Source organism: Nyctereutes procyonoides, unplaced genomic scaffold, assembly GCF_905146905.1.
Source record: "Nyctereutes procyonoides isolate TBG_1078 unplaced genomic scaffold, NYPRO_anot_genome, whole genome shotgun sequence".
Lineage (NCBI taxonomy): Eukaryota > Metazoa > Chordata > Mammalia > Carnivora > Canidae > Nyctereutes > Nyctereutes procyonoides.
This window is the reverse complement of record NW_026575041.1, coordinates 16381548-16397610: the sequence shown is the minus strand read 5'-3', so window position 1 is coordinate 16397610 and position 16063 is coordinate 16381548. Positions and strand designations below refer to the sequence as shown.

The following is a 16063-nucleotide window of genomic DNA, read 5'->3' as shown; positions in this document are numbered from 1 at the left end:
GCAGAATTCCTCTTTAGGATAATATAGGTAATATAATCCTTGTTTAAATTGCTTATCAAGGAGAGCAGCCCAAAGGCTAGGGATGTGAAAGAGACAGTAAAACTACTCTGTATAGTTAAGCAACAGAAGTTAGATGATAAAACAACAACCACAATGACAAGAAAACAAAACAAAAAAGAAGAAAGAAATGAGAGAAAGCTTTGTCTACATGGTAGGGTATCAGAGAGATTTGCAGGAGGCAGTTTAGCATTAAATGTTGAGTTGTTGGCATTGCAGCAAGTTAGTCCTCTGTCTTCCCAAACTTCCTATCAAATCTGTGACTTTAAGTGAATGTTCTTGGTTGATTTGTTTGTTTGTAGTGTGTTTCCATAATGCATATTGAAGTGAGAAAAGCAGGTTTAATGACTAAGACAGCATTGAGCAGAGAAGAAGTCACAAGTACTGAAGGAAAGAGCAAGTAGGACTGGAGCTTTGGGGATTCTTGGGTGGGTTAGCGGTTGAGCCCCTGCCTTTGGCTCAGGGTGTGATCCTGGGGTCCCAGGATCAAGCCCCACATCAGGCTCTCTGCTCTCTCTGCTTATGTCTCTGCCTCTCCTTCTCTCTCTCATGAATAAATCAATAAAATCTTTTTTTTTAAAAGGACTGGAACTTTGTAGGACCTAAAAGAGCTTCTGAGAAGGAATCTCTGACAACTTACAGAAATCTTGAGGGATAAAGAGATGGCGACTTAACCTGACACAGAGATTTGACCTTAGCCTAGGTAAGAGAATGGACTTACCTGAAAGAGGCTAGTGCTCAGAGTATTTTAAACTGGGTAAAATACTAAAAGTTGAAAAGTATGATAGATCCACAGTCTTTTATCTGTAATTCCAAAATACAAAACAGTCTGAAAATGTTTTGTTTGGCACCAATATTCTATTAGTGGAAAAAGCTGACCTTACCATTAGGCTGCCATTTATTTGTCTTTATTGCGACAGTGGGTCTTATACCTTCTGCTGAACTCTTCTGAAGAGTTGTATGTGTTGGATTATGGGTTGCTGCTCAGACTCTGTGAGGATTACTGGCCACAGAGACATATAGGCCACTTGTCCTTACTCAGAAAATTTTGAATTCTTAAACATATCTGGGATTTTTTTAATAAGAGATTATAAACAGGAGTTCAGAAAAACAGAGGAAATTTTAAATGAGTGTAAATGTGGGGGGGGGGGATTACCTTCCAGTGTATTTCTAAAGCTGAAATTGGCAGCTTTATCCATGGAATCCGATTCATACTGGGTCAGACTCAGGCAGAATTCCACATCAGCAGAGGAGGGGAGTCTTGGGGTCCTGGCTTTGTCATGGTTCCCAGGATTGCGCAGTAACGGTCCCTCTGGAGTTCCATCGCATAAAGCCTGACGGCTGTTGTACTCCTCCAGTCGGGTGCAGACGATCTACACAAAAACCTTTATGTTAAAGGAGTTGTGGCCACCTCCACGTCAAAGGGGGGAAGGCGAAGCAATCACCAATAGGTTCATATTTTAAAGGAAATTGAAGGAAGCAGCCATCTGAGGGTTGCAGAATAAGCAGTGAAAGATAAAAATCTAGAACAGAATTCTTGTCTTGCATCTACTGAAGAAAATGAGTTAAATTTCCTAGGCCTTACAGTTCAGAGGATCAAATAACCACACTATATAATTGTGTCAAATGTTTATTTGATGAGAAAATTAATCTGACAAACATCTGTTAAACATCCATAGTATGACTTCACTGGCTGTATGCCCATGAAGCTAGCCCTGATCCCAAGTTTATGTCTGTGTCATCTCTTGTTTTTTCCCTCTGTATCTTCTCTTTTGGTTCTCACAAGTTTCATGGTTTGCATGCCAACTACGTGGTGAGAACTTCCTAATTCCTATCTCTAGTTCAAAACTACTTCTCCGAACTCTAAACCTGTATATCCATCTCTAACTTCCTATTTCAATCTTATCTCACATGCATCCCAAATGTCATGTTTAAAACCCCCAAATCTGTTCATCTCCATATATTTCCTATCATACCAGCCGTCCTGCAGCTCAAACCCACGAATCACCATTTTTTTTTAAGCCAGAAACTGGTGAGTTTTCATTTGTATTTTACTCTTTTATGTCTTTTGCATTGAAATCAGTAGCCAATCTTGTCAATTGTATTTCCAGAATATAGCTTGAGTCTGGGAATCATTCAGTTTGTTCAGAAATTATGAGATCTGACTGCTAAGGTTAGATTGGCTACCATTCTCTGAGCATGACTTGTGCTTCTCCACTCCATGATTTTGTTCATGCCTAGGCATATTCACTCCTGGCCATGGATCTGACATCTGACCTCGTCTTCAAGGCCAAGGCAATATTTTAGAAAAAACAGACACTGTCAACTCTGACTTTGAAAGAAATTCAAAAGGATCTGACTCTAAATATGAAGAATTTTTAGGAATTCTCCACTGGATTATTTTGCTTATAGTTTCATTTATATGTAGGCAGAAGAATAAACTATGATAAAAACTTTCACTAAATAAGTCAAAAGGAGTTCTTTCAATAAATATAAAATAAAAATATCACACCATAATTTAATAGGCACATTTTTAATTTGTCTCAGTGCCATATAAATTAATTCATCTTAAAATCATCAATGCCTTAGATTCAGTGAGAGCAATGAACAAAGAGTAAAGTATCAATCCTGATTCAAAAACAAAAAGTGCAGAACCACCCTGCCATAACTAACTGTTCATAACAGGCACATACATCCATAGGAGGCCTGAGCCCACTGAGTAGATAAGATTATTCTTTGCCAAATGCAGACTTCATTTACTTTAGACTCCCTTCATAAACAATCAATATCAGAAAATGTGATCTCCATGAGGACAACTTTCATTATTATTGTTGTTGTTGTTGTTCACAGATCTAGAATAGAGGCTCAATAAATAATTAATGGCTGAATAAACAAATCAGTGGTTGAACCAATGAATCTTCAACTACAAACGTGTTAAATATCCTTTTTAACTCATTCTGTTATATTGGTACCAACCTCTGCCCTAGAAGATATATTTTTAAATATATCATTGTTAATAAACATATATTGAAGCCCTAATCTATTTCAGACCATGAGGAAGGCATCTCTGTATACATTTTTAAGATTTCACAAACCTTGTAGGTTTCCTTGTAGGTTTTAAGATTTCACAAACCTTGTAGGTTTCCATGATTTTATTCCTATTTTAATGAGGAAGACACACAGACTGAGTAGGGGAGAATACAAAAGGTTAGTAGCATCTAAAACCTGGTATTATGATTAATATTTTTATGGACAACAGGCAAGGCACATGGAACAATATTTTAAAAGTGAAAAGCTTTCCTGGTCACTTGTTTGCACCACAGTTGAAAAAAATCAGGACAATCTTATCAGTCTCCTACTCTATTGAGTTTGCACTCTAGAGAAATGTAAAAGCAAATCAAATTATCATGAGATGGAACTGAATGAACCGTGCAACCCAGGAATGGCTGCTACTGTGTTCAATGAAAGACACTTAGAGAACCTTTTAATTTGGGGTCACTAAGATATCACTTATGAATTGAAGCAATGTGTGTTGGAAAAGAATTGGACACCAAATTCAGGTAAGTGCAGGCATCAGTTCTGGCTCTGCTACTTACTAGCAATATGTCAATGAGCATGTCATTTAGACTTGCTAAGTCTCAATTTTCTCAACTGTAATATGAAATCATATTAAATATAATAGGATATAATAAAAATATAATATATAACATAGTAATGTATAATTCACATCTATTATATTAATAAAAATAGTAATAGGAAGTAGCATAGTTTTTCATCCAGCAAATGTCAGTTTCCAGATTTCTTCATATTCCATGACATTCCTCAATCCTTTTATCCTCACATACATGAGAAGTAGATCTGTTGGGTAACTCGTCTAAGGTCATATGGTGCTGAGAGCCAGAGCTAGAACGTTAATATATAATCCAGATTCCAAATGTATATATCCACTACATTTATTACTGCCTATAAATGGCTTAGCAATGGTTGAATAAAGCTAACCTAGCTTTTGCATTGAATATAATGTATTGGATTCCTTTATCATTATGATTAACTAGACGTCACAGCAGGTACATAAACAAAAATCATTTTCATTCCTGTTGGAATAATAAACCATCTCAGGATATTTTCAAAAGATTCTATTGCCTCAAAAACTCCTACAGCAGACTCGTTTAAATTAGAGGTTTGAATGGAACTATTTTTGCTGAAATGCCAACTGCCAAGTGACTGTTCAGATGACTGGACATATTAGTAACAAGGAGGAAATCTACCTGGTTCCAGATATCATTTGAAAAACTTAGTCCCAAGTCATCATGTTTATATTTGATACAGAAGGGGAGTCAGGGAGGAGAAATTGTTAGCACTATGCTTAGGATCATGGAGATTACAGTCAGATGTGATTTCTGGTATTGACTATTATTAGCTACATGACCTTGGGCAAATTACTGAAGTATTAAGGTTTTCATCTGTACATAGGGATTATAACAACTTTTTATGAAGGATAAAATAATTTAACATATGCAAAGCACTTATATATAGTTTCAGGTATAGAGTGTTTAATAATGACAGCTATTTGAGGTACCTAGGTGAGTCAGTGGATTGAGTGTCTGACTCTTGATTTTGGTGCAGGTCAAGATCTCAGTGTAGTGGAATTGAGCTCCATGCTCAGTGGGGAGTCTGTTTGGGATTCTCTCTCTCCTTCCCTGCCTCCATCCTGCTCACACTCTCTCTCTTTAAATAAATCTTTAAAAAATAATAATGACAGCTCTTATACTATTATTTAATACAGGTCACCAAATTGTTTTTAACTCTGACTCTATAACACTGGTTGAATATCCATTGTTGTACTAATGAACATTTGTACATCATATAAAGATATAATAATAATTTTCACACATGGAACTCAAATAATATGTCAGATACTAAACCAATCATTTTATATTAACAGATTCCAGTGACTCCTTCTGCAATAATGCTTTAGGATATATAATTCTAATTTTAAGGCAAAAAGTTCCCAAAATAATTAAGTAACTTGTCCAGTATCATGTAGCTAAGTAAGTACAAAAGTCCACTGAAACTTATGTTTCTGTAACTCAAACGACTGATACCCTTCCACCACATTATTCTGCTTTCCATTGCATTTAGTGCTTTCATTAACAAAGAAAACAAGCATATATAATAATTGCACCCCATTTTTTTCTGTTGAGAGAAACCAGAGGCCAAAGACTCTAAATAACCTGTTTGATATCAGCTGGTAAGTGGCAGAGGTCCTCTGAAGAAGAGGAAGTTCTTCTTTTTCTATTTTAATACAGGTGATTTATAACATATGATGCAGGGGAAAAATCAAGTGTCCCAAGTCAAATGAAAAAAAGAAAGAAGAAACAGATGTCTTAATGGAGGTGAGCCTAGATACTGTTTTCTTAAACTTAAGTAAATAGCAACAAACTACCAGATATTAAAAGCTGTCAGGAGCAAAGTTTCTATTAGGGCATTAGAGATTTATCTGGGGGAAAAAAAAAAACTAACCATATGACATTCCTCAGAATCCTTTCCATAAAGAAAAAAAAGAGAAACTGTTATTTCACGGAGTTGTTGCCATGGTTACCTAAAACCCATGACTCTCTGCTGAAATGTGACTTTTTTCTTTTTTCTTCCCACTGTTTGCTTCCATGTGATATGCTTTTCACCTGATGAGTGAATTAGCTGGCCACATTTCACTCATATCTATCATCTAGGAGATATTTATTTCTCTTTATTTTGATACATCAGAACAGCTACCCTGATCTACCTTTCTTTTTTATGGTTGGTCAATCAGCTGCTTGCGTAACATTGGATCTAATTGTATTGAGCACGGGTATTTGTACTTTAATGTTATTAAGGTCCCTCATCTCCAAAAGTATTGGACTGTTTTAATTGACAACAAACATGCTTCTACATTAAAAGCTCTTGGCATTAAAGAAATAAATTAAAAAAATACACAAAAAAGATATAAATTCTGCATATGAGAAAAATAGTTTTCTAAACATACTAACAATGATTTATATATTACTTTATTTCATAGAAAACCCTATCAGTAAATATTATTTATTTCACTTAAATTATACTCAGATGTGTTGTAACGGACTTGATCTTCTCTGTTGTATATTCTTTTTTTTTGCATGCATGCATACAGATACAGAAGCCCAGAGAGAACTACATAAAATGTTGTATTCTACACATTGAATGAGTCACTGCTTTATTTTGCATTGTTGTGTCCTTGGCCTTGGGGATCCAGTGGTATAGAGAATTACGATCTAAGGTTCTAGAGTCTAATTTTTAGTGTATGTTATTATTGGAGCTAACATTTCCATGATTTTTAATTTTGCTCAATTCAGTATACATTTATAAAGCCCATTCTATGCATATATCATGGTTCGGGCTCTGCTGATACAAAAATAAATTAGAAATGGTCTTTTCCTTGGAGCAGCTGACAGACAAAGACAGGTTTGAAAACAATTACATGTACTAAACAGTTTTAGGTGCTATTATATAAAACTGTACAAAGTGTAATGATAGCTCAAAGGAGTGTGGACCAAATCTACCTGAGTAAGGGGTGTGGACCAGTATAAGTCTAATGGAATATTTTTATTATGACATAAATGAAAAAGACTGCATCAGGATATTTGTCCCAGTTAGTCTGTGTGACTGAATTTTAAGGTAGTCCAAGTGACTACAGGTCAAATATTATATCCATAAATGAGCAGCTTAATTGATCTCTTCTGAACCTAAATGGCTCCTTATTAATAACAGAGAAGCCGCACTGGAGTCAGAGGCACCCAATTTTAGTGTGACCTTAGATAAATCAAACCTTTTGGGGCATCTCCCTATCTTCTTTTATAAAATAAAGGCAGGGGCACATGGGTGGCTCAGTGACTGAGCATCTGCCTTTGGCTCAGGTCGTGATCCCGGGGTCCCGGGTTCCAAATCGGGCTCCCCATGGGGAGCCTGCTTCTCCCTCTGCCTATGTCCCTGACTCTCCCTCTGTGTCTCTCATAAGTAAATAAAAAATTTAAAGATTTTTAAAAAATCTTTAAAAAATAAATTAAAAATAAAATAAGGGCACTACACCACTCACCATTGAGTGTCTCTTAGCTCGCAGTTAATAAATACCATGAATTTCTAAAATCTCTGTTTTTGTGTTGTAAACATATCTGAAAGTGAGGAAGAAATGGAGGCTTGAAATGAAAGGGACTCGCAGTCTAGCTAATTTTGAAGGTCTCCCTGAGTTCCCTGAGTCAGGAAGGTATTAGATTCTCACACAGAGCAGGTCACTTCTTGATTTGAGCATATGATTGAGGCAAAAACATTTAAACTAGTGGAGTGTTTATTACAAAACTTGAGTTTATAAGGTGAACTAGATACCAAAACAATTTCTAGTAAATTAATAATTCTCAATGCTGACTGCACATTAGAGTCACAAGAAGTTTTATTTATTTGCTGATTTATTCTTAAAAATGTATCTATTTTAAAGAGACAGAGAGAGGGAGAATGAGCAGGAGGGTGAGAGGAAGAGAGTATCTCAAGTAGTATCTCCATGCTCAGCATGGAGGCAGATGGGCTGGATCTCATGCCCTGAGTCAAACCAAGAGTCAGACACATAACTGACCATACTACCCAAGTGCCCCACAAGAGAGGGTTTTAAGATACCTGAGGGTGCCTGGGACGCTCAGTCGGTTGGGTGTTGGACTCTTGGTTTTGGATAGGGTCATGATCTCGGGGTTGTAGGATCAAGCTCCATGTGGGGCTTCTGCTCAGTGGGGAAATCTGCTTTAAGGATTCCCTTGCTCTAGCCCCTCCCCATACTCTCTCCCCTCTCATTCTGTCTAAAATAAATAATTTTTTTAAAGATTTTATTTATTTATTCATGAGAGACACACAGAAAGAGGCAGAGACATAGGTAGAGAGAGAAGCAGGTTCCCTGCAGGAAGCCTAATGCGGGACTCAATCCCAGGATCTCGGGATAACAACCTTAGCCAAAGGCAGACGCTCAACCACTGAGTCACCCAGGTGTCCCAAGAAATAAATCTTTAAAAAAAAAAGTCTAAAAACGCAGATTCCTTGACTTCCCAGTGAACCACCTGAAGAGTATTTTCCAGCAGGAATTAGGTGGGTGGATCCATGAAATTTTCTTTTTTTTTTTTTAATTTTTTTTTTTAATTTTTATTTATTTATTATAGTCACAGAGAGAGAAAGAGAGAGAGGCAGAGACATAGGCAGAGAGAGAAGCAGGCTCCATGCACCGGGAGCCCGATGTGGGATTCGATCCCGGGTCTCCAGGATCGCGCCCTGGGCCAAAGGCAGGCGCCAAACCACTGCGCCACCCAGGGATCCCCATGAAATTTTCTTTAAGCTCCCTAAGTGATTTAGATACCGAGAACTACTAAATTAAATGCATATAAACAACTGATCTTCATTTTTAAAGGACAGTTACCAGAAATGGAAACAGCGACTGTCACTTCACACAGTGATACCACTCATAGCAGATGGACATAAATGCTCTTTCATTTCCTTCTTTTTATTTAAGCTACCATTTGCTTGTTTTCCTTCAACGGTCTTTGTTCACTCTGTTTCTGAATATGATTTTTTAACACCAGTTACTACACAGCAGTTTAATCATTGAATAATATGGAACCTAATGTCATAAGTTCAGACCAGTGTCTACCCACTAGACTCAAAAAGATTTATTTAGAAATAAAATTGGCCATAATTGTAAAGAAAAAAAGGAGAGGGCAAGAAACTTTCCACTCAACAATAACTAGAAAGTGATACCTGGGTGGCTCAGTGTTTGAGCATCTGCCTTCAGCTCAGGGAGTGATCCTGGGGTCCTGGGATCAAGTCCCACATCAGGCTCCCCGGAGGGACCCTGCTTCTCCCTCTGCCTGTGTCTCTGCCTCTCTCTGTTTGTCTCTCATGAATAAATGAATAAAATCTTTAAAAACATTATAAGAAAAAATGCACATATAATTCTAGTAACACCAACTAACATATATCTCATGCAATTAAATATCAATTAGTATCTTTCTATTAAGCTTCTGTGTGGGTGTTGTAACATTTTGGGATATTTAGATAAGCCACCATACTCTCTGGGTCAAGGAAGCTGTACAGTTAGGGAAAGCATTATAATAGCCTGAAAATCCCTATCCTCGCTTAGCAATATTTTAAGCAATAACAGAGGATGAGAGAACTAGATGAGAGTTTTGCACTGTATAGATTAAGGTAGGAGGTCTGAAGGCTTATTGAAATAGATTTCTTTTTCAAGCTCATCTTTTCCAGACTTTCCTGCATAAATACACTCATTCCTCTAGGTAAATAGCTGGCATTAGTGATCCAAGATATTACACCATGACCATTTTTCAATGAGCTTCAGTAGGGTCCATTTGAAAGGTGTGTGAACTTAGTAGGGAGGATAGGAAGCCATTCACACTTCAAACATGCAGAGCGCAAGGTGCAAATGCCAGATTCTTCTCATCTCATTTAAACATTGAGCTTATTTCCATAAAGTACTGCTAGTAAAAAGTGCTGCACTAGAAATGTTTGGAATCCAGACAGAAAAGCATTTCTTCCTCCTTATGGTTTAAAAATGATAAATAATTAAAAGCATATTTTTTGGGTCACATTTTCCCCCAATCCAGGGTAGAAAATTCAGAATACGAAAAATAGAAATTAAATTTCAAAATTGCAATTCCTTATCTTGTACCTCTAAAGTTTGCACATATTTAGGAAAAAAGCTAATTTCTTCTGCAGCCTAATGAAAAAAGATGAAATGGAGTAAGCCAGATCCTTTGGCTAAAGACATCAGAGCAGTCATATCCTTAAGAATAGTATAGGTGGTCAGGCACCCAAGCCTGACCTGACTGCCAGTTTTTAGCTCTGTGATTTTGTACAAGTTACTTTTATACCTCAGTGTTTTAGTCCTTAGCATAGGGAAGGGATAGTAAAAGTATTAACAGAGTTACTATACAGAAACACTTTCAAAAGGGCTTCAAAAACATGCTAAATGCTCAGCATAAATTAGCTATTTTTATTATTTACCTATTTGGGCCCCAGGGTCCTCATATACTTTAAATTAAAAAGGTTTAATTTAAATAATATTCCCCCAATTTTCCTGATGATAATAATCACCATACATGATTAGTACATGTCTTCCCAAGGACCCTCTGCTGAAGTTTTGATCACTAGGTCCAAGGCTTAGGACCAGGGATTTGTAACTCATACACTGTATGAATTTTATTGTGAAGAAAATCTCAGGGCAGCCCGGGTGGCTCAGCGGTTTAGCACCGCCTTCAGCTCAGGGCCTGATCCTAGAGACCAGGGATCTAGTCCCACATCAGGCTCCCTGCATGGAGCCTGCTTCTCCCTCTGCCTGCGTCTCTGCCTCTCTCTCTCTCTCCCTGTGTCTCTCATGAATGAATAAATAAAATGTTTTAAAAAAAAGAAAAGAAAAGAAAATTTCAGAAACATTGACCTAGATTTTTTTAAAATAATTTATTTATTTATTCATGAGCGACAGAGAGCGAGGCAGAGACATAGGCATAGGGAGAAGCAGGGTCCCTGTGGGGTGCCTGAACTCGATCCCAGGACCCCAGGATCATGACCTGAGCCAAAGGCAGATGCTTAACAACTGAGCCACCCAAATGTCCCACCAACCTACATTATTAACTTAATCACCTAAATATTTATTTACCCATTCATTCAACAAATACTTAATGAGCCCTTACCACTTGCCAGACACCATCTTAGCTGGTGAGAGATACAGTAATGAACCAAATACTTTTTATTTATTAGAGTTTAGGAACCTGGCAGAGGATATTAGACAAACAAACACACAAATATCTATACAATTATAATTGTGAAGTATGCTATAAAGAAAAAATACAGGTACATTGAGAACTTTTAATAAGGGGTCTTTTCTACTCTTGACAGGAGAAATGGGGAAGGAGGCATATGAAGACCTGCCTGAAGAAGCAACTGCTAAGGTTCTTTTATGCTCTGATAGTGGATGTCCAGGATGCCTTACCTGCCAAGAGGAGAAGAAGGATGCTGGGCTGAGTAAGTTAGGGTTTGCTGGGTTGCGCCCTCCCATGTACTCATCTGTGCAAATGTCACAGCTTTTAGCATCTCGCCAATCCCAATATGGAATAGTGAAGTTCTCATCCCCGGTCAGCTTCTGGATTTCTTGTTCCCACAGCAACAAGAAGAGTCTGTGCCAAGGCAGGAAACCTGGGGCTTCATGAGCAAAATCAATGTCTTTCCAGATTTCAGACCCTCCAAGCAGTGTGTCCCTTGACACATAATAATGCATCCAGACAAAGAGATCATAAATGTTGATGTCATTAAACATGGGTGTGGACCCATTACTCATTTGGCCATAGGTACCTGTGGGGATGACATAGTCTGGGCTGGTAGTATGCTTTGCTAAAGTAAGGTAGGCAAGAAATTTGTTCTTCTCTGGGACACTCAAATCAAAGATGTTTTTTCTCACCAAAAGTCGCTTCTCTGTGCAGTTTCGTCCCCAAAAGCCAAACTTGCAATTTCCACAGTTGAATCCCATGAAGTTACCAAAGCACTGGCAGGTCCGATTGTAAAAGACAGAAGGCCAAGATTCCCGGTCATCCACCCCCGTGAAGGGGAACTGAGGCCCGAATGGGGCATTGGATAGTACGATGTCCTGACAGGCACCCCTGCCTGAAAGCTGGCCACAGGGACTCCCATCACCACTCCATGGTGGGCAGCATTCCTTCTCCATCAGGCTCTTGGAGGAGGCACAGGCTCGAGGGAAATGGCCAGTGGAGGTTCGGAAACTCCACAGCAGACAGCACAAAGCAGCCAGGAGCATTCTTCTTCCTCTAGTCCTCACAGATCTGCTTGAGCCAGTTAATTGACCTATGCACTTCTCTTTCCAGGAACCCCTACAGTGACTATCACATGTTTTGGCTAAGACCTATATAATACCAGTCCCACCTCCAACATCACTCTCAGGCTTTATCTTAAGCTTTCATCTTCTGAAAACCACATGACTAACTTTTCTTTGGAGCTGGCACGTATCCCACCAGTGGGACAGGCCTATGTTAAAGTGAGAAAGACTATTCACCATTAATAGTTTAATTCACATGGTTATTATTATTATTATTATTATTAGTAGTAGTAGTAGTAGTATGCCTGATATAAGTAAACCCAGTTAGTTGACTAGGAGATTAATGATGATTTGAAAAGAAAAAAAAAGATGATTTGAATTGGAAAATGAGAGGTGGTATCAGGAATAGGGCTTCTCTTATTAAGAAAGTTCAGGCAATGTTAGAGATTATGGGTGCAAGGTAGTTGTTTCTCCCATAAGTAGATCTCAGAATTTGCAGAACTCAGCTATGCAGAAAGAATTGTTTTTCAGAGCCTAGAGATTAGATCTTATCTCTGGTTATATTGCAGCTTATTTATTTATTTCATACAAAGTATCTAAAGAAAAAATCTTTCTGCTATGTCTCCCTGATTATCTTGATCCAGTTGACTACTTGCTAGCAATCTAATCATTTATTTTCTGACAATTCCTAAGGATGGGAGAGGTGGTCTGCTTTATTGTGGAGACTTCTACCAGCTAATATTCCAGAATAAATTCTTTTTATTGAAATACTATTGCCAGCCTGTTTCACCCATCAGCTCTAGAAATCAGAAATTGTTTTGAAATTTTGTCTACTATAGGGTCTTATAAAAGAATTCTCATTTTAGGGTGAGTGAATAGTATTCATATATTTATTCAGCAAATAATCATTAGTCATATACATTCAGAAATCTTTCTCTGTGTATCGTGAGCTAGATTAATGGAAATGAATGTAGAAAAATCGAATTCTACCATTTACACTAGTTCTCAAATAAGCAGTACAGATGTTAAGTAGATCAGATTTTTAATGGAGAGGATATCTTTGTGAACTGAGGGTACTGAAAAGAACTGCATAGTTTTGGATAACAGTATTCAAATTTTACTAAAAGCATGTCCCTTGAATAAAACCTTAAAGGGGGGCATAAATTAGAAAGACAAACAGACTGGAGATAATCCTTCAGGCAGGGGGAAATTACAGACAGAGTTGGGAAACAAGATTCAGGTAGGCTCCCCACACCAGTGGAAATTAAACCCTGGACCAGTCCAAGAAGGGACCTAAAAACAAAGTGGTTTAAACTAAGATGAACTGAAAAATTAGAGGGTGAGAGTAGTCAAACCACAGCTGTCCTTGTGAGATTTCCTTTTTCATCCTGTTCCAGGCTCGAAGTTGGGTGGTCCCCTACACACACAGACCAATCCAGCATAAGTGAAAGCTCTGAGGAAAGCAGCAGTGTCTAGTCCCTGAGCTGCAGGGTTCTGGGGAAGACCCTCACTTTCCACGTGATGTCGCAGGGTCAGCCTCTGCTTTCTTCTCCTTTCTGCTGGACTTTTCTTATTTAGAAAAACATTAAAATGCCTCCATACCACTCTCTTGGGACTCAAAAGCAGCCTTTTTAGGTGGAAGGAGCACTGTGTGGGTGAAGAGGAAGAGAAAATAAGTTTCCATGGAAATGCTGCCTCTGGCTGGGATCAGGAAGTCATCACATGATCTCCACAAGGAGACTTAATCTTTTTTCTTCCTCCTTTCAGAGCCACGGAGAGATTAACGCAGGGCTTCTTGCCCCTGGGGAGTCTTGGTTCTGTATTACTTATAACTGCATGTGGCCTTTTGTAATTCTGTTCCATCTACTTGCAGACAGAATTCAACTTCTAATGTTCAATTTAATTAAGAATTTTGCTTTACACTTGCCCCCCTACCAGGCTTCCCAGTGAATAACTTATAAAGCCTTCATCACTCTGCTAAGCTTCTGGGTCTCTTCTCCCAGGTTTGTTTTATTAGCCTTCCAAGCATGCTTAGACAAATGGCAAAAATTTACTTTGTCCTCTTAATTTCCTTCACAAAAGTGATTTCTTTAACTTGACAGACCTCTTTACTACTCCCAAATATAGAATACCATCTTTTCTGGCCCAGATGTATAACACTCTTATTGTCAATACAAACTTCTTAGATATCAAACCACACTTAAACTGATTGTTTCCTCAACTCTAAACATACATTGTCTAGGTGTCTCTAGTTTACAGAATTTTTAAGTGTCCTATCCTATTAAATACCCTGCAAATAATTGTTAGAGATTATTGCAGTAACTCAGGCAAGAAATTTGGCTTGGAACTAGAGTGATGATCCCTGAGAGGGACAGAAGTGAATGGATTTGAGAGATATATAGGTGATGAATTCAAAAGGAGAGGTGAAGAGGAAAGAGATTTGGGGTTGACATCCAGGTTTCTAGCTTGTGCCACTAATTAAAATAAGGAAGATTGTGAATAAAATGTTTGTAGAAATTGAGTATGGGCTGAATTTTAGACCTGTTGAATTTGAGAGTTTAAGGTATAGTCTAACCATAAGCAATTATCCTCTGGTTTCTGGTGTTTGTATTGATCACTCACCCACTCATTGGTTCTGACCAGTCAACCTTGCTTTTTTCCCTTACTCTAATCATTTACCTTTGCTCATTTATTTCATGATAGTTTGAACCTTCTTCCCCAGCTTTGTTTTTTAGCCCTCTTTTCTTGCAGTTTTAACAGTAGCTACCATTTATTGAGTGTATGTAACATAATTAGCTCAATTTGAATACCTACTATTTAAAAAATAAATTTTACTATGGGAATAGTTAAATATACTCAAAAAGAAAAATATATGTATAATTAATTAGCATATACTCATTGTCACACCTTAACCACTATTATCTTTCTGTAGGCATTGTTTCTTCTGTCCCACCAACATAAAAAGAAAAAAAAATTCTTTAGCATTTTAAAATAAATGTCATGTAGCATATCTTTCCTGTAATGTCTAAGTATACATAGTTAACAATGCCAGTATAACATCTCGGACAGAAAGACAGAGTAATAATTCTTTAATATCTTCTGTTTTTAAGTCTATGCTCAATCTGCTTAAATTATCTTAAACATATTTTTTGAATATCCAAACAAGGTCTATATATTGCTTTTGGTTTACATATTTCTTGTTTTTAAAGATCTGTGTTTCTCATCTTTTAAAAAAAAAAGATTTTATTTATTTGAGAGAGAGCGTGAGAGAGCAGGGGAAAGTGTAGATGGAGAGGGACAAGCAGATTCTGTGCTGAGTACAGAGCCTGATGTGAGGCTCAATCTCATGATCCTGAGATCACAACCTGAGCTGAGATGAAGAGTCCCACGCTTAACCAACTGAGTCACCCAGGCGCCCTTTCATCTTTTTTTTTTTTTTAATGCAACTTACTTATGGAAGAAATTGGATTTTGTTCAGTAAAACTCTCAGTAAAACACCTTTTCAAAGATGACAAATTTTGTCTTTGTAGTATCGTCTAACATGCTTCTTTATCCTGTATTTTTTGTCACTTCATGGATTTTCAATAATTAATCTCTTGCATTTTTTATAATTAGGGAATTTAATGTAGAGATTTGATTAGGTTCAGGGTCAATTTTGTTATTGTTTTTGTTAAGAATTTCTTCACAGATGTTGTCATGTACTACTTTTTTAAAGACATCAGAGGAACATGTTGTCTCCTTTTTGTTCTATTACTTTTTAAATTGAACAGTAGTTTGAGGTGATGTCAGACTATTATGTCTATTATATAGTTTTCTGACAAACTTTTACCTCATACTTTTATCATTCATTAATAATAGTTTCCTATATCCAATATTTTGGTAAAGATTATAAGAATAGTGAATTTTGTAATTCTATTTGCACTTATTAACTGTAATTCTTTTGTAAAGAATAACTCTTCCTCAGCAGTTATTTGGTTACTCTGAAATACATCCTATACAAGAAAGTAGGGTAAATGCTTGATTCTTGTCCTTTATCAATTTTTACAATAATGATTTAGTGCCTTAACAATCTATAAATATAAACTATATATTTGTTTCACTATTATAATGACTTCT

At 37.2% G+C, this 16063-nt stretch overlaps 1 protein-coding gene across 1 annotated transcript in view; it reads right to left on the bottom strand.

Annotated features, from left to right (window-relative positions):
• TYR (tyrosinase) overlaps positions 1–12017 on the bottom strand; it is a 95681-nt gene extending 83664 nt beyond the window's left edge. The window contains exons 1-2 of the mRNA XM_055320654.1: positions 11111–12017; positions 1214–1430 (exon numbers count right to left, since the gene is read on the bottom strand). Coding sequence (XP_055176629.1) covers positions 1214–1430; positions 11111–11929 — 1036 coding nt within the window. The 5' untranslated portion in view covers positions 11930–12017. The remainder of the gene's footprint in view (positions 1–1213; positions 1431–11110) is intronic.
• Positions 12018–16063: the final 4046 nt, after the last annotated feature.